Source organism: Vanacampus margaritifer, chromosome 18 (genome assembly GCF_051991255.1).
Source record: "Vanacampus margaritifer isolate UIUO_Vmar chromosome 18, RoL_Vmar_1.0, whole genome shotgun sequence".
Lineage (NCBI taxonomy): Eukaryota > Metazoa > Chordata > Actinopteri > Syngnathiformes > Syngnathidae > Vanacampus > Vanacampus margaritifer.
The window spans coordinates 595,454-619,669 of NC_135449.1; the positions used below are offsets into that span (position 1 = coordinate 595,454).

General features: G+C 48.9%; 4 protein-coding genes across 8 annotated transcripts; 2 read left to right on the forward strand and 2 right to left on the reverse strand.

The window, feature by feature from the left end:
- Nucleotides 1-1,154: 1,154 nt before the first annotated feature.
- On the reverse strand, nucleotides 1,155-24,216 carry gprc5c (G protein-coupled receptor, class C, group 5, member C). Of its 3 annotated transcripts, XM_077549827.1 has the most exons (8): nucleotides 23,355-24,216; nucleotides 22,552-22,687; nucleotides 21,864-21,968; nucleotides 5,469-5,725; nucleotides 3,322-4,319; nucleotides 2,494-2,597; nucleotides 2,288-2,405; nucleotides 1,155-2,221 (listed from the first exon to the last, which is right to left on the reverse strand). In XM_077549827.1, the coding sequence occupies exons 5-8, from the start codon at nucleotides 4,295-4,297 to the stop codon at nucleotides 2,196-2,198; spliced, it is 1,224 nt and encodes a 407-aa protein (XP_077405953.1). In that variant the 5' UTR covers nucleotides 4,298-4,319; nucleotides 5,469-5,725; nucleotides 21,864-21,968; nucleotides 22,552-22,687; nucleotides 23,355-24,216; the 3' UTR covers nucleotides 1,155-2,195. The 3 variants fall into 3 exon arrangements, with proteins under 3 accessions (XP_077405953.1, XP_077405951.1, XP_077405952.1); XM_077549825.1 differs by lacking the exon at nucleotides 21,864-21,968 and having other exon boundaries at nucleotides 2,286-2,405; XM_077549826.1 differs by lacking the exons at nucleotides 21,864-21,968; nucleotides 22,552-22,687; nucleotides 23,355-24,216 and adding an exon at nucleotides 6,625-7,118 and having other exon boundaries at nucleotides 2,286-2,405.
- Nucleotides 6,775-10,510, forward strand: btbd17a (BTB (POZ) domain containing 17a). Of its 2 annotated transcripts, XM_077549823.1 has the most exons (4): nucleotides 6,775-6,933; nucleotides 7,918-8,215; nucleotides 8,296-8,998; nucleotides 9,365-10,510. In XM_077549823.1, the coding sequence occupies exons 1-4, from the start codon at nucleotides 6,858-6,860 to the stop codon at nucleotides 9,734-9,736; spliced, it is 1,449 nt and encodes a 482-aa protein (XP_077405949.1). In that variant the 5' UTR covers nucleotides 6,775-6,857; the 3' UTR covers nucleotides 9,737-10,510. The 2 variants fall into 2 exon arrangements, with proteins under 2 accessions (XP_077405949.1, XP_077405947.1); XM_077549821.1 differs by having other exon boundaries at nucleotides 6,779-8,215.
- map2k6 (mitogen-activated protein kinase kinase 6) lies at nucleotides 11,776-21,222 on the forward strand. 2 transcript variants are annotated; one of them, XM_077549828.1, is made up of 12 exons: nucleotides 11,778-12,021; nucleotides 12,965-13,028; nucleotides 14,648-14,696; nucleotides 14,760-14,873; nucleotides 18,141-18,260; nucleotides 19,031-19,147; nucleotides 19,225-19,276; nucleotides 19,376-19,503; nucleotides 19,587-19,664; nucleotides 19,977-20,116; nucleotides 20,201-20,246; nucleotides 20,306-21,222. In XM_077549828.1, exons 1-12 carry the CDS (start codon nucleotides 11,913-11,915, stop codon nucleotides 20,384-20,386), a joined length of 1,098 nt encoding a protein of 365 aa, XP_077405954.1. In that variant the 5' UTR covers nucleotides 11,778-11,912; the 3' UTR covers nucleotides 20,387-21,222. The 2 variants fall into 2 exon arrangements, with proteins under 2 accessions (XP_077405955.1, XP_077405954.1); XM_077549829.1 differs by lacking the exon at nucleotides 19,977-20,116 and having other exon boundaries at nucleotides 11,776-12,021.
- On the reverse strand, nucleotides 15,725-17,789 carry LOC144037936 (E3 ubiquitin-protein ligase TRIM35-like). The gene has a single exon (XM_077549824.1). It carries the CDS (start codon nucleotides 17,338-17,340, stop codon nucleotides 15,949-15,951), a length of 1,392 nt encoding a protein of 463 aa, XP_077405950.1. The 5' UTR covers nucleotides 17,341-17,789; the 3' UTR covers nucleotides 15,725-15,948.

The window sequence follows — 24,216 nt, forward strand, 5'->3', positions numbered from 1 at the left end:
TCCACTTTCTGCTTTAATTCAATGCACTTTGGTGCATTCTAGTGTGCACATCTTTGCCACCTGGGGGCAGTATAATACAGACATCACTCATACACGGAGATTGCCACAACATTCCACCTAGAGGATAAGGAATATATGCCTATGAGTTATGTTGCACTGTACTATAAAATACATATGAAGTATCCATTTGTATTTTTCATGTTTGAGTTTCGTGGCTTGCTCGTATGTAGGAATCTTTGTGAGCGCAAGTCCAGCCACGTCTTCAGGTGTTGTTTGTCCTTAACGCGCGACACCTACCGCGCCCTAACGCCAGCCCCGTGAGCCTGCGCTGATGTGTGTTTGCCTTCCCGTGGGGGAGCCTTGCTTGTTTGCAAGCAAGGCTCCCCCACGGGAAGGAAACGCCATGGAAACGCTGCCTGACGACAGAAAGTGAGAGAGAGAGAGAGAGAGAGAGAGAGAGACAGGACGGAGGGGGAGAGCGAGCGAGGACAGAGACAGAAAAGAGAGAAAGCCTCTCGTCCGTCCGCATGTTTTCTATGCGGGACCACCCGCTTCCTCTTTTTACTCACTCATTTCGGAGTCAGCTTGAAGTCACGTCAATGATGTCAACAAAAAAGACATCACACATTGATTGTGTAGTGCGGTGTGTACTTTTGTGTAGTGTGCGCGTGCAGATGTGTCGCTCAGGTGTCCTCGCTCAAGGTTTTTCTCACAGCGCCGTCTTTGTCCCGAGAGCACAAAGGGAACATTGTGCTCCACGTTGTTGTTGTTCCTCTTCCTGCGAGAGCAGCAAAAAACTCCAAAGAACCAAGAAGTGTCGGACTCGTCCTGTTTTGTGGCAGATGACGAAAACGCAAACTACTTTTCAAGTACTTGTTTGTGCAAAACAATCATTTGCACAAGCTTGCAAGCTGGCCTTTGTCGAACTGACGCACGCACGCACACGCATGCACACACGCACTCGGGCTGCGTATCGATTCGAATTTCCTCAATCGATTCGATTTCGATAAAAAAAAAAGTTCAGTTCGATTCGATTTCGATTCAATTACTTAGTTCAATCCGATATTGATTAATTATGGAACATCAATTCTTGATTTGATTAAAAAAACAAAACACCAACATTAAATTCCAAATTATTTTTTGCAGAGGCAGTAACTGGTTAAATGGTTTATTTATTAATGAAAATAACGTGTTATAATCACACACACACACACACAGTGTTTATTAAATATTTCACACAAGTCATACACTTAAAATAAAAACTAAAACTGAAACTAAAACTAAAGTAAAATTAAGCATTTTTACAAGAAGTAAAACTAATATGAAAAACTAACCAGCGTGCAAACTAATTAAAACCAACTAAAATAAAAATAAAAACACACAAAACAAACTCAAAATGAAAATTGCCAAACTATAATAACCCCGTCACACACAAACTCGCTGATGCACACACACGGGCGAGCGAGAAAGTTTTCCATTCAAACGTCCTTCGACGACCTCGACCCCTTTCCTGAGGCGGGTTAAAGCCCCCCCCCCCCCAAAAAAAAATATAATTGCTGTTTTCTTAAAATGTACTCTTCGTGGGAATTTCAAAGTATTTTCTTCCATTTGTGATAAAACTTGACTTATTACACAATTCAAAATCTTTCCAAGTTATGCTTACAATGATTTAAATGAAATGCAAATGAACTATGAACATTTTTTACATCAGTAAAAAAATGGATGGATTTTAGAAATCTGAATCGAAAGCCTGCTTTGACTCTTGTGTACTTGTTGTGTACTTGTTGTGTACTTGTTGTGTACTTGTTGTGTACTTGTTGTGTACTTTAGTCTGACGTTGTCATGCACTCAAGTGTTGTTTTCAGCACAATCGAGTCGCGGTGCAGTTGAGCGTGGCGCACTGTTGCCGCGGCGACGTGAACCTGGACGCAAACTCGTGAAACTTTGAACTCTCGTGACTGCCAAAGAATGCAAAAGCCATTTGTCCAAAATGCCTTTTTTATCCGCCACGTTCAGATTGCGTGGCGTCGCGCACGCTCGTCACATGACCACAAAGGAAATGCGTGGAGCAAAAACATCTACAATAAGCCCTCACTTCTTGCCTCCATCACAGCGGGGAGGAGGTCAAAGGTCAAATGTGGTCAAAGTCCAGCCGATCTTCAGGAGAGCAAAGGCGGCGTTGGCGCCGTCAGCCGTCACGCGTCCTGCGCGACGCGTCGCCCTGATGGCGGAAGAGACAAATTCAGACACGACACGCACACACAAACGCGTCGGTGCGAACCTACACCGCTGCCGTTTGCGTACGCCACGTTGACCGCATCCGTCACGCCCGTCACGTTGGCGACGCGCACGTCTCCCCCGCCGGCCGCCGACGCTCTGGGAATGGCCGAGTCTGCCGCAGGATTCTGTCGGGGGGAGCAACGGAAATGCAAAGCCATCCCCGAAGGTGACCCGGGACCGCCACGCGCGTGGGCGGGACTCGTGCGTACTCACAGCGGCCAGGCGTGCTTTGGTGATGAGGGCCAGCTCGGTGGGCTGGTACACGCAACTCCTCAGCTGGCCCGTGTAGCCGCTGTACGGGGACACCATGTTGGCGCCTGCAAGCGCAAACGCAACCGTCAACATCCGCAACAGCTCGACATCGTCACTTGCGCTCGTTTTGCGAGCCGCGGGCCTTTCCCTGCCCGAGAGTGCATTTTGGGCTGTTTTGCTGCCGTTTCTCCTCTGACCTCCCCCTCCCCTTTCCTGCTGTGGCAATGATTGAAGTGAGGCTGTTGCTGTTTAACACAAGCAGGGACGCGTCACCACGGAGACCGCCGGGACGTGATCGGGCGCTCACGCGTGAAGACGACACATCAAGAGGAAGCTGACATTGTTGTGCCCGCCTCGACCTTGTCCAAGGTCAAACATTCGTGGCCGTCAGCAAGAGCTCAAGTCAAGTGCGTGCCCAAGCAGCAGGTGGCGCTATCACATTTGACAAGCGCTTTCAAGAACCATCGCTTGTCTTCACGAGGGTCCCACGTGAGTCGGGTCCCGTCCCAGAAGACTTTTCTTCATCTTCAGGTTTGGAAGCAATCTGAGGTACTCGCAGGAAAACAACTGAGATCCAAACCTTGAACTGTGACCCCGACCACCAGAGCGACACGCTGACCCTCGTTTTCTCAATTGGATTTTAGGAATAGAAAAAAAACAATCACATGTAAAATAATGAATGTCAACAACTAACTGATTATTAATGAAGTCAAATCAAACCAAAATAAAAAAAACTCATTGCAAAACACTGCAGCGACGTTCAAAGCTGTTGCCCGGCGCCATTCGTACCTTGCGCGTTCTCGTCCATGCTGAAGGCCTTGTTGTCGATGTTGTCCGCAAAGACGTTGCGAGCGTTGCGCTCCTTGAGGATGTTCTCGTAGCAGACGCCTCCGCGCGGGTACGCGCTCTCCCCGCACTCGCTCTCGCCGTCCGCGTCGCCGTTCGCCGAGCAGCAGACTTGCGGGACGCTGATCAGCGCCAGGAAGACCCAAGCGTTGAGCGCCAGGGCCACGGCCAACGTGGGGTCGTCCCAGCGGGGCCCGCGGTTCCCGTGGACGTACATGGCGATCCACGCCGCCCAGATCCCGACGGAGACGGCGCCGCACGCCGCCACCAGGGCGCCCTCCCTCCTCCACCGCTTGCCATTTCCCGCCATGACGCCCAGGCCCGCGCCCAGGGCGGCCAGCAGGAGCGCCATCACGTAGATCAGCGCCATGGCGAAGTCGGCGTTGGCCACGTCGCAGGGCACGGCAATCGAATCGCCGCCCGGCCCCGGCGGCCGGCGCACCACCGTGATGATCAGCCACTCGGCGTTGATGAGCACCTCCACCGACCACAGGGCCAAAGCGGCGAGGCACGAGGTCCACGCCCGCGGGGCTCGCTCCGTCCTGGCCAGGGCGTTGAGTCGCACGCCTTGAACCAGCAGACACGAGAAGCAGCCGGCGAAGAGGACGCCGAACAGGAAGCGCCGTGACGCGCAGGTGGAGAAGTTCTTCCCCACGATGAAGGCGAAGGTCAGGCCGAAGAGGCCGGCCGTGCACGCCAGGAAGCCGGCGTGGAGCGCCACCGCGTTCCTGCGGTGGCGCTCCCGCGTGAAGGGCACGTTAGCCAGCAGCGCGATAAACAGAACCAGGCTGACCGCCACGCCCGCCGACGCAAAGGCCTCCACCGCCACGCCCCACGCCGCGTCCAGGTCGCACAGCGCAAAGTAGAGCGGCCACACTTCGGGGCCGCAACCTGCCGGCTGACTGGCGTTGGACGCCATCGTGCTCGTCAGCAAATACTTCCTGTTAACACACACACGCGGCAAACAGCAAACTTGCTCAGCCTGGTGGTCAGTGCCAGCAAAAATGGGGTGGGGAGACATGCAACGATTATTATTCAAGCGGGGATAGACCGATTATCGACCAGGCCGATTATCGACGCTGATATTGTAAATTTGGATGAAACATAATTGTTTTTATTAATATGAATGTATTCATGAATGTAATTCGTGTAATTATAATATTCTGATGTATTTTTATTATGATTAAATATTAAATTAAATGTATATAGAATAGAATAATAATAGACCCTGAACTTTTTATTAGAACTTAAAAACTTTTTTTTTTTTAAATAAATAAAATCAACATTTTTGAAAATCTGAAAAGTGGTTCAATATAAATATACTTTTTTTTTTTTTGGACAAAGTTAATTGTTGGAGTTTGTATTCTTTTTTATTTGGACACCAATATTTCCCCTTTCCGTGAAAGTGAGGGGGGGGGGGGGCACTCACACATCCTGTTGTCAACTGTGAGATGAGGCGAGAGAGAAACATTAATGTTTAACTCAAGTCAAATATTTCAAGTTTGACGCGGGTGAAAGTGCACAAATGTGCTTCCGAAAAGTCAACATAGCGGACATGTGAGTTGCTGTCCACTTCAGCCAACTCCAATTTAATGTTGATTAGTAGGATTTCATCAACTGTTAAGCACTTTAATTGAGTGTATTTTTTTTATTTTTTAATGTAGCACCGTGTAGTTGAGTGTACTGCAATAGCGCATCATTTTGTTCAGTATTGTTGGGTAGCGCAGTCACGTGACCTCGCGTCAGTCACGACTGTGCGATAGCAACAAGGTCGCTGTGACGGTTGCCATGGTGACAGCGCACCTTGGCATGATTGGCATTCGTCAAGCATCCCCATCCCAATGACGAATGGATGCTAATGCTAACGGAGCTAGCCGCCAACGAAACACAAGTGTGAAATAACAAAAACACAAAAACAGAACTAGAAATGAGTTTCAAATCTAAAATTTACTTGACAACGTGTCTTCCTGACAAAAGCTTCTAAAAAGTACAACAAAAAGTATAACTAAAGAGACCGGAGTGACAAATAGAATTGTAAAAATACATTTTAAAGCACTAACAAATGTAGTGCGAGTGATGCGTTGACGTACCTGACGGCCGAGCTCAGATTGACGTGACGAGATCAGTCAAGGCGGGAAGCAAAAGTGGGACGAACGTCACATTCAGCTGCTCTCAGGTGGCTTCACTTTCGTCTCTTGTCTTTGCGTGGACACCAGATGAAGCGCAAAGGAGAAAAGAAGAAATCCCTCGGCGAGGTCCGAGGAGGGTCCTGCACGCTTGAATGCAACGAGCTGCCGCTCCACGCAAACGCCCGAGTCAGGCTGGAGCGACGCCTGGTGGTCGCATCCTGTAATGAGGACAAAACGTCATTGCACGCACAGACGAGAAATAGCGACGAGCTAATATTGAGGCACACTCAACTACTGTTGTTCCATTTTTTGGACGTGATGTGAAAGAAATGCTTTGTAAACTCTTATTTAAAAAATGTTTTTCTGCCAAAAGAAAAACGATTTTAATCATAAACATGTAGGGTCATCAACGTACAAGAGGAGCTAAAATGTTGAGGCATTGTGATTTCCTAGGAAGGTTGCAGAAGTGATCATTTGATAGAAACACTGTCACATATTGATGAGTATCTATTCCTATTTCACATAAATGAGTATCATTAATAAAAACGAATATTTATCATTCAAACAAAGTTTCTTAATGGGCTCTTTGCACAAATCCATCACTTCATGTACCTTCATTTGCATTTCCTGTCTTTCAAGGTGATTAATTCAGGTGTGCCTGGCCTCAGTAATTACGACGACTTTGGCCAGACACGCCTGCATTCATCAGTTTGTCCACTGATGAGAGACAGGAAACAAAGAAGTGGTGTTAAGTTCGGGAAGTAGTCGAGCTGTGCAAAGAGCTCATTCAACCGCACAGGCGCGTACTGAGTAGCGGTGACTTGCTGCTCTCTAGCGGCCACCTCGTGTAAGTGCAAGCAGTTTGAAAGCTGGTTCAGATGCGAGCTAAACGCACGCACGCACATCTACTACTCAATTTTTTATTTTAAGTTCATCTATGTAAATTTCATCTGAATATGTTTTTAAAGAAAATATACTGTATTGAAATGTATTTCTATTGGATAATATATTAATAATAATTTATTATATGCTGTATCCAAGATGTATGATCCTTTATACAACGTGTACCATACAAACGGAGGGTGCAAAACACGCACACGCGCACACACAAACTTACTTTGGGCGTGGGAACTGCACATGAAAGTTCTTCCGTTTGAACCCGCGTGTCACGTTCTGAACTGGAGCCGCCGTCCTGCTGAGCGCCACGGTGGCGTGCGTGCGTGCGTGCGTGCGGCCCCCCAGGACAGGCTCCACCCAGGAAGCGGGCACGGCCGATGACCCACATGCAAAAGTCCTCATCGTCCTCATCTGCATCGGACGCAGGCAGGAGAAGGACGCTCAGAGAAGAAGATGAAGATGATGAAGATGATGAAGGCGGTGGCGCAGCTGCTGCTCCAGGCTGCGTGCGCGCTGACGGCGGCAGCGGGTGAGGCAAAACTTTCACATTGGCAACACCTGACCGGAAAATGGGTCCAAGTAAGTTGTGCTGAGGTTTTCTCCAGGCTACTGCGGCGATCGCCAACATTCATGTCGGCTTCATCGGCGACTCCAAATTGTCGTTTGGCGTGAACGTGTTTGCGAACGTTTGCCGTGTGATTGGTTGACAATCTGTCTGGGGCGGAGTCCGCACTCCAGTTCACTCCAGCTGGAGGAAATGAACGACTCCTGCAGTTGATCCTTTTGGAGTAGAACTCCATCCGGTTTTTCAGCAGGAACCAAACGATGAATCTGCTGATCGTGCCGGACACGAGCCACGAGAAGCCGATCAATAACGACACAGGGGGGCTGAGTTTTAATTAAATGTGACCCGCAATCAGTCGGCAGGCCAGCGATCGATGACCTCATGACTGTCCTAGTAACAGCGGGCAGAAGGTCGGCACTCAACGCGTTGCAGTCAAACTAAAGTCAAGGCAGAAAGGACAAGTCATGGTTTTGTGTCAAGGATCGAGTCCCGAGACCAGGTACAAGTCCCCGGAGAAGGTTCTAGTCCGGAGCTCACGTCCCAAGTGGAGGTTCTGCAACAAGTCAATTCATTTCATGCTATTTGACTTCACTGTCAACAACTTTCAAAACAAATTGCATCCACGAATTCAGGCTTCCCCAATCCTGGTCCTCGAGGGTGGGACGAGCCCTGCAGGTTTGAAATGTTTCCGTCCGCCAACACAACGGATTCGAAAGATCAGGATCGTCAGCAGGCTTCGGGCTGATGAGCTCATTGTATGGATCAGGTGTGTTGGAGGACGGAAACATGTCAAACCTGCACGACTCCGGCCTTCCAGGACCGGGATTGGGGAAGCCTGCTCTAATTCATCCGGATTTCATGTTGGCACGCGATCATTATTTTGGAGACTTTCTCTTTGGATTTTCACGATGGCGCTCTTCAAAATAACCCGGTCTTGCCTCGGCTCAGGGCCCCTGAAGGTGGACGGCGGTCCGGACGGCGGGCCAGACGGCGGCGTGGACACCCTCAGCCACTCCCTGACGCTGGTTCAGCGTCTGGAGGCGCTCCTGCTGCAGGGCAACGGCAGCGACGTGACGTTGCGGGTGGAGACGCCCAACGCCGACGAGGTGAAGCTGATGGCGGTCCACGCGCTGGTTCTGTCACTGCAGAGTCCGGTTCTGGAGGACCTGCTGCGGAAGCGAAACGACAGCATGCTCACGTTGCTCGAGAGTCCGGAATGTGCCGCCGTCTTTGAAAAGTTCATCAGGTTGGACAATTGAAAGTGTTCAGTAAAGCTGACATGTTTTTGAAATGCGTGAGCCTTTTTTCCATTCCGTGCGGTTGCAGGTACCTGTACTGCGGCGACCTTTCCCTGCGACTGGACCAGGCCACGCCCTTGCACCGCCTGGCCACCAAGTACCAGGTGGTGGCGCTGCAGCAGGGCCTGACGCGCTACATGACCCTCAACTTGGCCCGCCAATCGCCTTCGGGCCACGTGGCGGGTTGGTACGAGTACGCGCTGGAGGCGGGTGACGCGGTGCTGCGGGACGGCTGCCTCCAGTACCTGGCCTGGAACCTGTCCTCGGTCCTGCAGAGCGCCGAGTGGACCGGCCTCAGCTCCCAGCTGCTCATGACGCTTCTGCGCCGGTCCGATTTGGTTCTCCGCAGCGAGATGGAGCTCTTTGCCGGGCTGGAGGAGTGGATCTCGCATAACCGTCCCGACGGGCTGATGGCGGAGAACGCGCTGAGAGCGGTGCGCTACGCCATGATGCCACCCCGAGAGCTCTTCCGCCTTCAGACCCAGTCGGCGGTCTTGGCCCGCTACCGGGAGTCGGTCCGCGACCTGCTCTACATGTCCTACCAGTTCCACGCCGCCTCCCCCGTGCACATGGCCAAGTACTTTGACGTCAACTGCAGCCTGTTTGTGCCCAGGAACTACCTGGCCCCGCTGTGGGGGTCCCCCTGGGTGGTGAGCAACCCCACCCGCGACGACCGCAGCACCAGCTTCCAGACGCAGCTCGGGCCCAGCGGCCATGACGCCAGCAAGCGGGTAATTTACTGCTTCTGTCTACTCTTTTGCTGCATTCTGCTCATTTGTTCCACTCGAAGGCCGTTTTCCGTTGACGACTGCCAAAGTGCGTCAATCAAAAGTATTTGTCAACGGTCACAAATATTTGTTGGAAGCCGCTCCAGGTGATGTGACCCCACCTGGATTTAGTCAAATGTTCTGGCTTTACGGGGTCATATGACTTCATCCAAGCTCACAGTAAATTCCTTCCAACGTATGCTCCCCCTTTTCGGGTCAAAGACCCCAAATCGAAGTCTTAAGTCTGTGTTCCTGCCCGTCCCACTGTGAGATGTCGTCAAAGGTTGCTTGAATTTGCTGAGCTGAAAATGGAAACCTGTAAATGTGCAGGTCACCTGGAACGTCCTGTTCTCGCCCCGCTGGCTTCCCCTCAGCGTGAGGCCCATGTACACCGAGACGGGCGCCATGCAGCCCACGCGGGCCGAGGGCGGGCGTCCCCGCATCATCGTCACGCCCGCCACCTCCAGCGCCGACTTTGCCGGCGTGAGCTTCCAGAAGACGGTCCTGGTGGTGGCGCAGCAACAGGGCCGCCTGCTGGTCAAGCACGTGTACGACTTCCACCAGAGCACCGAGGAGAACGGAGACTTCCTGGCCGACGCCGACCTGCACCGCCGCACCTCCGAGTACCTGGTGGACGGGTCCCTGACGCTCCACGTGCTGGTCAAACCCATGTACCAGAGCCTCGTCGCCAGCAACAACTAATCATGCGCACGTGCCGATCGCACCCTCACCTGTTTGGCTTTCCCGTACGCACAGACGGCAAATCCAGGTTCGGAAGGTCAAAACCCTGCCACCGTTTGGCTTTAGGTGCTTCTATTCAACATGCTCAGGGTTTTGACTTTCTGGACCCGGATTTGCCATCTCTGTCTGCACGTCCGCAGAGATTGTCGGTCGTCGGGTCACGTTACGTCGCAAAGGTTGAACGCCGGCAACGGGAATCCTCCTGTTTATTGAAGGCGGTCGGTTTACCTTGAATCCAAAGAGGCTTCTTCAGCTCCAGCAGCGACGTGTAAACCGTCATCATCATCTTTGCTTTCAGAAGCCACCTTGAGCCAGAAAGCTCAACCTGTCAGAGACGGACGGGCGTCAACCATTTGCCTCGCTCCGACCTTTGATGACTACTTAGGAACACGCGCCCCCCAAAAATCAACTGAGCAAAACAGAAGCAGAACTGGGGCAGCTCAGGCAGCCGAGAGGGTTCCGAAGAAACGCGGCCTCGGCAGCATTTCTGACCCAACATTTGCATCATCGGATGGGAAAGCAAAAGGGAGGGTTGCCGGTTGACATTTTTCTGCTCTCGCTTGTCGTCGTCGTCCCGCCACGTTGACGTCGTGTTGCCTCTCAAACGTCTGGTGCTAATATTTACTTTTGACTTCATTGTTGATGTTTTCCCTTCAACTCGTTCTACGTTCATTTAATCGTACACTTGAAACCCGTTTTTGAATTTGACAAAAGCAAAATAATAAACTTGTTGAAATTGAATTTGTCCATGAAGTTCTTCTGTTGGATTCTTCCGGGATTTAGAGTGAGTTAAGTCAATAAAATTGAGGGAGAGCATTTTTGTTGAGTTCGTGGCTCTTTTCAAATTCAAAACTGATCTTAGTTTTTCTCCATCACGTCAAGTTTTTGAACTACAGAATCAACATTTTCTTGGAAATATGAAAAAATAATCAAAATTCCACTTAACAGGCTTGTGCTTGTTTGATAAAAATGAAGTATGAATGCTTTTACAAGGGATGTGTGCTAATTGTGTGCAAGGTCAAAAGTTCAACTTGAGGACGATTGCGTGTGATGCTAATCGGTTGAACTGTGTTTATCTGGAGGCTGAGCTGTGGAAACATAATTGACGTGCTAGAAAAAAAAAACGGATTGCAATTTTGGAATCAACATAAAAATCTAACTCAACTGAAGTTTTCAAAAATAATTGTTTCATAAACAATTTGAGACGAGAGTACATACAAGGTACCGTTTTGAGGTCGAACCCTGGGTTTTATTTCAAGGCATCAGGACTCACGACAATATCGGCCGCCCTTTTGTGGCCGTTTTACAGTCAAGACCTATAAACAAAAAATTCGAAGAATGGAAAATTGCCATTCATTTCATGCAATTTGAAGGGCAAATGCTATATTGGGATTTAAGCATCCTTCTTGAAAACTATCTGTCAATTGTTTATTTTTTTAAATATCAAAAGTACTAATGGTATCGGATCAATCCTTGGTTTTGGTATCTGTGACTATTCAAGAGTTGAGTACTGGCAGACTCGTACTGGTATCGGCCTGAAAAAGTTGGGATCAAACATGAATAATAATTAGGGAGTGCGGTATCAGTACAGCTGCTTTTGATCAAATTCATGTATCGGGTACTAGTGAAGGTTGCTGATATGAGGTAGTGATACTCAAGGCAAGAAAGTGGAGTAGGTCCTACGTGCCAGGAGATGGCGCTACTACGCTGCGGCCGTCTCATACATCAGCGAATGTCACAAAGGGAGAAAACGTTATGCATCACAAGCGTGAGCGGTATCGGTACTTGGCATCGGTAATCAATCGAGAGGATCGGTCTGAAAAAAGTTGGCTCAAGTATCCATCCATCCATGACAAATAATAATCCATAAAAGTTAACATGACAAACATACAAAGTCGACGTTATTGTTGTGGAGAATTGTCATCATTGTTCTTCTCCAGTGCCAGAAAGTGAGGACTGCATCTCCCATGATGCCTTGCGGCCATCGGAGCAGGAAGCAGCTGGCCAGTTGAGGCTTGGCAGCAGTCCCCGCCCCTCCTGCACGCGCGCGCGCTGCCTTCTCTGCAAGAGTGCTTCGTGCACGAGGCGCAAATCCGAGCGGCCGACGTGCACGCGCATCGTCGTGCACGGTGCACCTATGTGCGCCGCCAGAAGCTCGCTGCAGCAGGAGGAGGAGGGCGAGGGGGGCGAGGGGGGCGGCCCCCCACCTCCCTCTGGGGGGCCCCGCCCCGGCAGAGCTAAGGGAGGTAAGCGCGACGTCGTGCCGGAGACACACTTCCGCTCAGATGACATTTTTGCGCGTACAAACCTGATGCTGCGTTCGCTCACTTGCACGCGCGCTGCAATTGGTCACGGGACGTGCGTTAAACAAAAGTGTGTGTGTGTAGGTGGGGGTGGGGGGGGGGTGTTGGCGCATGACCCACTTGCTGCTGTCAACTTGACATTTTTGCGCGTGCACATCCTCTTCTGCACGTACACTTCAACTGTTACACAACTAGCGTACGTGCGTGTGTGTGTGTGTGGTACCTCCATAACACACAGGTGAATAAACACACGTACACGTGCAAACGCACACCTAAACTCACAAATATGCACGTGTATAACGCACGCACGCATGCATACGTACACATCATGCAAATACATAAACGCAAGCACACACACTGCAGGACGTGACCAGGTAGGCCCCGCCCCTTTCGGTGCTGCCAATCAGTGTTGACATTCGGTTTGGAGTCCTTAAAAACAATTTAAAAAATAAGTTTTTCTTGGTCGTCACGACGACGCAAGGAAACCGTCTGGAATGCGCCAAACATTTTCGCTGGTCCTTGTTGTGGAATTCCTTGGAAGAATATTTGGAATTCCTTCTGACTTGTTTGTGGCTCACTTGGCACGTTGCCCATTGCTTCACATTTGAACCCTCAACATCACGCCGTGTGTGTGCGTTTGTTTGTTGGTGACAAGCAACAAACATTCAAGCTGCCACCTTTGAGGTGTGCCATTGCCGAGTCAGCGTACGCCCTCGATTGGTCGCCAGCCACATATAAACAACCGATTGACTGGTCGCCAGTCACAACAGCTCAGACCAAAACAATGGATTGGTTGCAGAACCTCCGACTGCGAGCCACACGTCCAAGCCACGAGTCCGCCGTGCCGAGCGACTCGACTGACGTTTTGTTTTGTTTGCGTTGGCAGGCAAGCGGAAGTTGGTCCTCGCCCTCCCCAGGGAAGTCTTCCAACAAGCGCCCCCTCCCGCACTGTAAGCTCATCTTGCCACATTCCACTTGGCACCAACACCTGACACAACAAGACACGCCCACCGGACAACGCTCCGCTCTCATTGGCAGGCCCCCACGGCACTCACCGGGCCAGGCCATTGATTTTTCATTCTTTTATATACGTCAATATTTAATTGATTGATTGTAAATAAGAAAGATAGTGTATTAGCATGTAAAAAAAATACATGTACATCTTTAATCCATTTCTAATATATTCAAATATATACTGTTGAGGTGGAACAAAAACGATTTGAATTCGAAAATTTGTTTTGACTTGAATGAATGAATGAACATTTCATTTGCATCATTGGCAAGATAAATGAAAAATTCAACATGGACAAAAACAAATTGCATCCGTCGTGTAAATATGCAACCGACAGGCGAAGGCAGAAGCAAAAGCTTTTCATTTCTGCGCCTGCGTCGCTAGCACGGCAAAATGCAAGAAATCATCATCCATTGAATAATTTGATAAAGCACCAAATCAAAACAAGGTCTGACCTTGCGTGTGCTGACGTGACAAAATCAAACTCATTGTTACATTTTGAAAACCGTTGCACGGAATCCCGAGGGTCGACAATCCTATTCCATCCTATTTCTTCATTCATTTGACTTCTCCACTTTCCTTTAAACTTCCCATTTTTTGTTCCATGCAAGTGCTTCATTCATTATAATAAAATTAATTTGGGAAAAGAAACCAACTTGTGTTATTATTAATAACAAACTACTTTGTACTTATATTTGACATACACATGAACATCATGTCACATCATGAACTCGTTGACCGGCGGCCATTTTGACTGAAGCTCCTGGCTGGATTTTGACTGATTTCGCAAAGCCCACAGAATATTGTGTTTGATTGCGAAAAAAAAAACATGGAACCTGCCAAAAGAAGGATTAGAGTCTCTTCTTTCATCAGAAAAAAAAAGAATATTTCTATCCGTTTTCATTTAGCAGCAATTAGCATTAGAATATAGCCAAGTTTCATCATTATTCACAAATCAAAGTGTGGAGAAATCAGCTTTATTGCAACATGGCCCTGGTGGATCTCTTGTACTCTGATGCCACCTGCTGGCCGTTTCTGTCAAAACTAGCATTCTTCAAGCACACGCTTCAGTTCACAGGCTGCATCAAAGCCGTCCGTATGCTCAAACATAACAAATGTATAAATACGTTTTGGGGACACTTAAAACATGTCAGAACGTGTTTAGAGGTTTTTGGGAAAAAACGAGTTCATGAATGAGGACCCAAAAATACATTCATGTGCCATCAAATATCGATATCAATATTTGTCAATATTTAAAGATTGATTTAAAAATGTAACTATTTCAAAATGGACTGATTGAACTATTTAAGCTATTTAAATATTTATTATTTCAACATTTAACAATTTAAAAAATATTGATTTCAACATTAACATGAATGACTTCACTATTTAGTTCATTCTTCTTCTTTTCCCTTAAATGAATGCATTCTAGTTTAGGTCCAATTTCAAATTAAACGTGTGACCATTGGTAACAAAAGTCTGCACACCCTTGCAATACAGTGTTGGGACACAGCAGTGAATCAAACGATCAATCAATCATGTTTTTGTGTGCTTCAGCCCGCCGAGAGATTTAGACTCCAAAGCGTGCGTGACCATCGGCGACAAGGTAACTTCCTGTCTGTTGACCTGCTTGACTTCCTGTGCTTTCACCGGTTTTGTCGCCGGGCAGAATTTCGAGGTGAAGGCCGACGAGCTGGAGCGCATCGGCGAGCTGGGCCGCGGCGCGTACGGCGTCGTGGACAAAATGAGGCACGTGCCCAGCGGCGTCATTATGGCCGTCAAGGTGGGCCCGACCGCAGACGCCTTCAAAATAAAAGTCTGCATTCCTTTCACCACTAGCTTTAAGACCACGAAGACATGAACTCAGAGGTGGGCATTGTGGGTCCTGCAGGTTTTGGAGGTTTCTGACTTCCAACGCAAGCTGATTCCAATCAACAGGATGCTTACCAGGCTTATGCTGATGAGCTGATCATAGATCAGCTGTGTTGGAGAAGGGAAACATGCAAAACCTGCACGACTCCGGCCCTCGATGCCCACCTCTGCATTAACTCATTGACTGGCAGCCATTTTGACTGAAGCAACCCCCTTCGCTCCTGGCTGTTTTATTGAATTTGGACTGGTTTTGCAAGGCCCACCGAATATTGTATTCTATTGCTATAAAAACACAAAGCAGAAAGATGAAAGTCTCTTCTTTCATTAGAAAAAAAAAACGTATATTTCTATCAGTTTCTGTTTTGCAGCAATTAGCATTAGCTAAGTTTCATCATTATTCACAAATCTGTTTAAAGCTGTGGGGGGTAAGAGCTTGTTTGCAACATGGCCCTGGTGGATCTCTTATACTCTGATGCCACTGTGGCTGTTTTTGTAATAATTGCTTCAACCGTTCTCTTCAGTAACAAAGCCTTCCGTATGCTCACGTATAAAAAACAACAACATAGAAACGTGTAAATATGTCTTTGGGACACTGGTAATATTTAAAATAGAACGTATTTATATGTCTTTGGGAGAAAATGAGTTAAGAAAAGTGAATGTTATGCTGAAGCGAGTGGAGGAACTTGAGCATATTCACATTCAATAATTGTAATCATTGACAAGAAAACCTTTTGAGTCGTCAAATAATTCAAAACAACAAAATGACAGTTTTGCTCAGGTAGATTTTTTCTTACATGGTCCAAAACATCCTTTTTTTTTTTTCTTTCCCCCCCAGAGAGCTCAGTATTGTTCATTCTGTAATTTTACCGATTTGACATGTCATCATCATTGCTCTCTCTCTCTTTTTTTTTTCTTCTACAAAATGACATTTCAAATATCTTTTTCTAATCTCATAAATTTTAACGTTGCACGTGAAACGATGCATCTCATAATCGCGGACTTGAAGTGGTAAGAGGAGCTGGAAGTGGAATTATTTGCAAAGGAATCACATCCTTTGTGTAAAAGTAGGGATACATGTTGATGTTGTCAGATGAATGTGGCCAATCGGAAGGATTCTTTTTGCACAATATTGTGTTTGTTTGACATTCCGAGAAAGTTATCGATCTTTCGTTAACGTCCACGTGAACTCGGATCCTCTGCAGTTTCATTGGAGGATTCCAGGATCCAAGCAGCGTGTCAGCAAATATTCTGTATCGTCCATTACAAAATCCAATACTTGATTGTAGCATTGCGCTTGGCAAACAAGGGTCCCCCCAAGCCACACCCACTTTCCAGTCAGTGTTGTCTCCCACCTCAACATCCCACTTACGTGTTGCCGAGACCAAGGCCGAACCCAGCACAATGTTGCCCTTTAACCTCTCTGCATTGCTTGGACGCTGCTGTCCGACTTGAAAACTCACACCGGTCAGATCGTCCGACAGGCGGAGTTTTGAACCGGCCGTGTTTGGGTCCAGAATGACGGGACTGTAGGAGACCACCCGCTTCATTCGCTCCCACACGCTGAACTTGAGGTTGCCCACATGCTTGGCTTCGTCCAGCAGAGCGCCAGGTGGGAGCGGCTCCAGGTTGCCGGGTAGCTTCTGGTTTCTGACCGTGGCGGCCTGGAAGTTCTTCATGGAGGAAACGGGGTCAGAGGTCAGCTGCTCCTCTGCGCTCCTGATCACTTCTAAGAGGGCGGCCATGTCTTTGCTGAGAGCCGCAATATTCTCCTTCATGCTCCGACTCTTCTTTTGCTCTTCGTCCCTCACGGCAGCCAACCTGGCGTCCTCCTCGGCCTGCAGGAAGCCCCGAAGCTCCTCAAAATCCTCCTTGATCTTCCTTTCAACTCGCTCCCACTGGACCTTGATGTGTTCTGCTTGTTCAATGTACTTGTCTCTTTTCTTTTTGGAATATTCGAGCCTTCTCCTGACATACTTGAGGTTTTTCCCGAGCTTCTCTTGGTGAGCTTTCACAACTTCATCAACGGGACGGAACTTGTGGCCCGCGTGGATTTCGGAATCTCTGCAAATGACGCACACGAGTTTCTTGTGGTCCCAACAGAAGAGTTTCAGTTTCTCCTTGTGCAAGCTGCAAACGTCCTCCGACTCCATCGGGGCTCTTGAAAAGGCCTCGCACACCTTCCTCAGCGCCAAGTTCATAGGCGGGTCCAAGGATTTAAACTGCGTCCGGCAGACTGGACACGACCGATCGCTTTTCTGCTGCCACCACCGCCGCACGCACTCGCGACAGAAGCTGTGACTGCACGGCAGGATGACGGGATCGTGAAAGATGTCCAAACAGGATGGACATTGGAGATGGTCCTCAACTGGGTCAGCCATGATCCTTGTGAAGACACCAGCGTCTCACGAACTTTGAACGTTGACTTCCAGCAAGTCAGTCTGGTTGAGGCCAAGTGTGTCCGCCTCCCAGTTTTGCTTAGTTTTTATCCAGCGATCATACAGGTTTGTGTTCTTGTTTCGAGAAATGACATTCGAACCAGCTTATGGCACGAGGAAGTCCATCACAACCAACAAGTATATATTCCAGTTGGTCAAGATTTTTTCTCAAACCTCAAACCAGCTGCCATAAAACGAGTCCCATCCTCGGTCTCCTGGTCTTGTGTTTCTTGCCTTTAGTTTGACAATGAAGATGTGCTTCCACCTCTGTTTGTCTCTTCCGTCGTCATTTGTGTCCGCAACGGGTTAGGATTTTGGACAAACAGACCTCAGCAACACTGTTCGTGTCCTCCTATTACAGAAGAATATGCCAGGAAATGTGAGACGACGGTCTGCGGTTGTGGGGCGTGGCCAAAGAACAATCGGTATTGTGTACAAGACCAGGAACACGTCGACAAACCGGTTCAACACTCCAGATCCAGTTCTTCCAAAATGTCGCATTCTCTAATTTCAAGTCACGTTGGCAAAATAGTTGCAAGCACCTGCCTTGGGTCAAAGGTTCCCCCAGTGGTACTAAATGACTGCTTGAGCAAAATGCTCAAAATAAAAAATCTAACACATGAAGAAAGTCAAACTAATCATTAAACTTGCAAAATCCACTAGCATTCCTCTGAAATCTTTTCTGTCTTCACCAAAATAAAACTTTCTGATGATGTTGATGTTTTTTTTTTTCTCGATCTCAGCTGATCCGCGCCACCGTCAACACTCAAGAGCAAAAGAGTCTGCTCATGGACTTGGACATCTCCATGAGGACTGTGGACTGCTTCTACACCGTCACCTTCTACGGGGCGCTCTTCAGAGAGGTGACTCCTACTCGCAAACACACACTTCCTGTCCAGTGACCAGACGTCCTCGTAGCACTTCCTGCTTACTGGGACAACGTCCTTGGAAGACATTAGCTGTGTCCAAATTCATAGGCTGGAGCCGAATTTGTCAGCCATGACGTAACATCGGGCCCAACTGGACCGCAAGTCGGTGTCCAATTTCACGCTCCCTGGAAAGCAGCCTTCAAATCTGGCCTTGGTTTCCGTGGCGACGGGCCCTGACAGAACGCTACTCTGCTCCTCTTCTAGGCCAACTGCTGCATGAATCCCAATCAAATGACGTTCAGTCAAGTCCCTCCCCCGCCTGACGCAGGCTTCTGATTGGTTGTTTGCAAAGATTCACGATTGAGTGACAGACGGCATTTCTGTTTCCGCCCCCTTTGGACACGCGCAGCTGAGATCAAATTCACAGAAGGCCTTTCCAAATTGGCCACGGCTTAAGCAGCCCGCAGAGGCTACATGAGGAGGAGACTTCCAAGGGCCCGGCATGCGAAGGGTCCTTCGTGGACCCAGACCATGAATGTGGACGCGGCTTCTTCTTCCTGATCATTGGGACAGTAAGAAACTTTCTGTCCAGTGAGATGATGTCATCGTAACGCTTCCTGTGTTGTTCTGTAACTCACTTCCTGTTTATCGGGACATTGTCCTGGTAAGAAACTTCCTGTTTATTGGGACAGGATGTCACTGTAACACACTTCCTGTCCAGTGAGATGACGTCATCATAACAGGTGAGCATGTGCGCTTGCCAGGGAGACGTGTGGATCTGCATGGAGCTGATGGACACGTCGCTGGACAAGTTCTACAAGAAGGTGTTGGAGAAGGAGCGCACCATACCCGAGGATATCCTGGGAAAGATGGCCGTCTGTGTGAGTACGCGCCCTCGCCGCCGCCACGTCTCATCCTTGTCCCTATGGTGCGTCAGGCTGTGCTGGTTTGCTTTCAGATCGTGAATGCGTTGGAGCATCTTCACAGCAACCTGCGAGTCATCCACAGAGGTGGGTCATGGCGGCGGCGGCGGCGGCGGCGGCGGCGGCGGACTGGTCGCGTGTTGTCATGTGCGGCTTGTGCTCACGTGGCGTGTGCTCACCGCGCAGACGTCAAGCCATCCAACGTGCTGATCAACCGGCAAGGGCAAGTGAAGATGTGCGACTTCGGCATCAGCGGCTACCTGGTGGACTCGGTGGCCAAAACCATGGACGCCGGCTGCAAGCCTTACATGGCGGTGAGCGCAAACACGCACACGCGTGAGCCGGCGGATGACGTCCCTCGCTGATGTCCCTCGCTGATGTCGTTTGCGTCCTTTAGCCGGAGAGGATCAACCCCGAGACCAACCAGAAAGGATACAACGTCAAATCCGACATTTGGAGTTTGGGGATCACCATGGTAACCAAAGACAACCCTTTCTCTTCTTTTCTTTCTCCTCCTCTTTCTACTCATGCTTTTTTCCCTTTTCCACCTCCTTCACCTTTTTTTCCTCTTCTCTTTCTACATCCTCCTTTTCTTGTCTTTTCTCCTCTTGCTCTTCTTCCACCTGCCCCTCCTGCCAGCCGTCCTCCTACTGATCCTCCACATCCTTCTCTTCTTTGTTTCTCTCCTCCTCTTCCTGCTTCTCCTCACCCTTCGTCCTTTTCTCGCCCGCCTGGCCTTGACACGCCAACGTCTCGGCTGGCGTCCACGTTGAATCGGCGAGTCCAGCTGGAGCTGGCCATCCTGGGCTTCCCGTACGACTCTTGGGGTACGCCCTTCCAGCAGCTCAAGCAGGTGGTGGAGGAACCTTCTCCTCAGCTTCCTGCCGACAAGTTCTCCCCAGAATTCGTCCAATTCATTTCCCTGTGGTGCGCCACGTCTATGTCCTTCTCTTGTCTTTCATCAGCTACGTTGTTCAATGTCTTTTTTCTCCCGCCCTCCTTCTTGTTCAGCTTGAAGAAAGTGTCCAAAGAGCGACCCAGCTACGCAGAGCTCATGGTGAGTGCGCACATCAAACACTGGGGGGCGCTGTAGCACCAACGGTTTGTCCTCCTCAGCAACATCCCTTCTTCACGTCTCACGACACCAAAGACACCGACGTGGCGGCCTTCGTCAAGGTCATCCTGGCAGACCGCTGAGCTCCGGGCCAATGGGAGCCCTTCTGCTTGCGGTTATTCCGTCCCCTTCCTCCAGGAATTGTGTCCATTTTCAACACTTTTGTTTGTCATGTTTGTCCGCTGTCACTTGTGGTGGTTGTAGAAAATCCTAAATGGATTTGTCGGATAACGGATTGATTGTCCGCATGTCTTTGTATCAACAGCTCTTATGTGAACGTTCCCAATGAGCTGGTTGTCCACATACTGTAAATTGGTGCTAAATTGTGACGCGAATTGAGAGAAAGTCACAACAATAGACGACCTAAATGACGAGCACACAAACAATCGTATGTTTTCCATGTTTTGGTTGAAATGGAAATGGAACAACAATTTTGTGACTTTAGCTATATTCTAATGCTAATTGCTGCAAAACGGAAACGAATATAAATATACTTCCTTTTCCTGATGAAAAAAGAGACTCATCTTTCTTTTGGTAGCTTCCATGTTTTGATAGCAATAGAACACAATATTCTGTGGGCCTCGTCTATACGTGCTCTGTAACTGGCTGCTGACCATTCTCACCCGCAACCTAACAAGGATAAATGTTGTTGAAAGTGAGTAGATGGCCGTTAGTTTGAGTTTTTACTTGAAAGCATCTCTGACCTCCTCCAGGGAGTCAAATTGTTGCATTTGTCACTCGTGTTTGTTTTGCCTTGTGCGGCTTTTAGACATCTTGTTGTTGGCTGCCCGGCGTGTCCTTCCCAAGACTCTCGACTGTTGACCAATTTTTACTCTTCTTGCCGATTGCGCGTGCGTTTGTAATCAAGATTTTTCCCCACCTCATTTGAAAACAAATAAATTTGAAACTGAGGAGATCATATGGCCTTTTTTTTATATGTCGCGCATTGAGGTATTTCTCGTGCTTGTGAAATTGAGAAATTCACTTTTCTTCCATTTCATCCCAAAATTATTTTTAAAGCAATACTTGATTCATTGAGCCATTTTCAGCAGTAAAAAGTTAATATTTTGTCCAGAATTAATTTGATAACTTCATATTTTTTTAACATATTTTTCCACTTCAACCGTGCTGAGAAAATAAGTAACGACCAATCACGGCTCACCTCTTCTCTGGGTTTTGTATAAGAATGATACATTTACATAGAATACAAAAATACTGCTAAAAAATCTTGGCAGATGCCGAACGTGCCATTCCACGAGTTGGCCACTAAGTGGAGCAACAACACGGCATTCATTTTCCCAAATTTGGAGTCCTCTGGACTTGTGCTAAGTTTCTTGGACCCTCCCCCTCTTCCATCATCATCATCATCATCATCATCATCACAACAATCATCGTCATGCTTGGGATGCTTCCTCTTTCCAACTGGCAATAGAACACATTGATGACAATTTTGTCTGATGGGAACGACTGACCAAAACGTCAACGAGCAACCGAGCAGCAACAAAGAACACACTTTACACAAACAAGCATCGTTTGACTTAAGAGGCAAACATTTGTTACCGGCTGTCTGTCTTTGGCGGTCGGAGGAAATCTTTGCAAACGCTTCCGGCATTTTAAATATGGCCCACGTGCCCGCCGCTAAGTGGGTCCCGGCAGAAACATGCGCTACAAGAAAAGCACCCCCCCCCAAAGAAAAAACTTCACCAAAACGAGACAAAAGAAGAAAACGCATCTGCACAGTAGACATCATCATCATCATCATCATCATCATCATCATCACTTATGTGTGACTGTGCGTGCGTGTGTGTTTACTTCCTGTTTGTGTTTGGCGTGCTAAGAGGAAGGAATCTATCCCCTTCCCAGCCGGACGGTCATACATCAACAATTGGTGGGAAGGACGGCGGCGCTGGCGTGCACGTGAACGTCGGCGTGCACGTGAACGTTCACGTGACGTGCAACCTTTCGCTCATGTTGCCGAGACGCAACCTTTCAACTTGTCCTGACCTGCCGACGGCTGCGAGACGGACAGACAGACGCTTTCTGACCAAAGGGGGCCTGGCAGGCTTTTGGCCTTCGCCGGCTTTTCATCAAGGGGTGGGTGGGGCTAACTTAACCTAAACTACAAGCCCAACTTGAACCCGGTAAGGCAACGGGTGGCCATTGTGTGCCCCATCGTCATTCGGAATGGGCCCCGAGGAATGTGTGTGCGCATGTTGTGTGTGTGTGCATGCGTGTTTCTTGGGCTTACGGTCAGCACGCGAGGTTGACATTTCTCCCCAATTTCTCTGCAGTGGCGTGCGCTGGACCCGCGGGAAGCCGACACGACGTCACGGCCGACGAACGAGTCCTGGCAGCCGAACCAACGCATCTTTCAGCGGCTCCGTCTGGAAGAAAGTTCTGGAAGCGTTACAGCCCAGTAAATGTTGTGTCTGAGAGTGCGCGCCAGAATCCGTGCGGTCACGCCAATCATCACGCGGCGGACGAGCCATTGCTTGGCCAGGAATCAGACGGCCGCAAACGCTCATCAACATTCGCCGACACGGAAGCCCCAAGCGCGAACCGAGACGCACAAAAGGAAGTAAGCGGCCCGAAGCGTCTCAGTTGTGTGTGTGAGAGGGATTGAGTCAAGTGAGACAGTATTTCAGTAGTGCGAGAGTGTTTCACTAGCATGTGAAAGCATTTCAATAGCGTGTGAGTGAATGTTTCAGTTGCATGTGTGAGCATTTTAGTAGCGTGTATGACAAATGTTTGTTTTGGGAGTTTTTCACAAGTGAGTTTTAGTCAAGTGAGAGCATTTCAGTAGTATTTCACTAACATAACATTTCAATAGTGTATGAGAGAATGTTGCAGTGGTAATGTGAGAGCATTTCAGTCGTGTATTTGAGTGGAAACATTTCAGTCGTGTGTGTTTCTGTCGTTTGTGACGGATGTATTCAGTAGGTGAGTAAATAATTCTGCCGTATTTTTTGTGAGAGAGCATTTCAGTATTGTATGCGAGAGCTTGACAAGCGTGTCTTGATGATGTTGATGATGACAGAAGTTGTCGCTCACCTGTCCTCCACAAGTGTCCTGGGGCCAACGGGACCTGAGGGACCTCAGCGGTTGGTGTTGATTCAGTTGCCTGGCCTCCGAGGGGCCCGAGAGGCCACCGGCGCTCGGGTCCTCCCGGGGGTCACGCCCCCTTCCAGCTGGGGGCCGGAGCGGCGTTGGGGCCCCGATAGAACTTGATTGTTGACCTGCAGCGGGACTTCCTGAAGTGCGGCACACCTGACATGTAACACGCCAAAACAAAAGTGAAAAAAACACGGCAAGATGGTGTGGTTCTCCTCACATTTATGTACCGCCGGGTCGTCTCTTTTCCTATCATTGGGTCAATAACGGTGAGATGTGAAAAGTTTGTCTGATTTTGTTGCATCCTTTGACTTTTCAGAAGGTTTTTCTGACATAAATGATTGTGGAAAGAGATTGATGTCCCCACAAGCGGATGATTAGCAACACACACACACGCACACGCACACGCACACGCACACACACACACACACACACACACACACACACACACACACACACACACACACACACACACACACACACACACACACACACACAATCCATCAACGAGCAGTCAAATGTGTGTGTGAATGTCCGAGTTGAGTGCGGCGACCACACCTGCCCACTCATGTCCCAAAAACGTAACCAAAAAGAACTAATAGACAATCCAGATAAAACACAAGCCTGTGACAGCCCCGCCCCCCCTTGGGAGGCCAGCGAAGTGTACAGGAACACACTCACCCATGTGGACAATGGAGTGCCGGCCATTTCCCAGGATGCAGCGCGGCGCCGCACCAATCGGCGGCCTGGGAATCGGCGTGCCGAGTTTCCTCGACGCAAGCGTCACATTCCTTGATGAAAG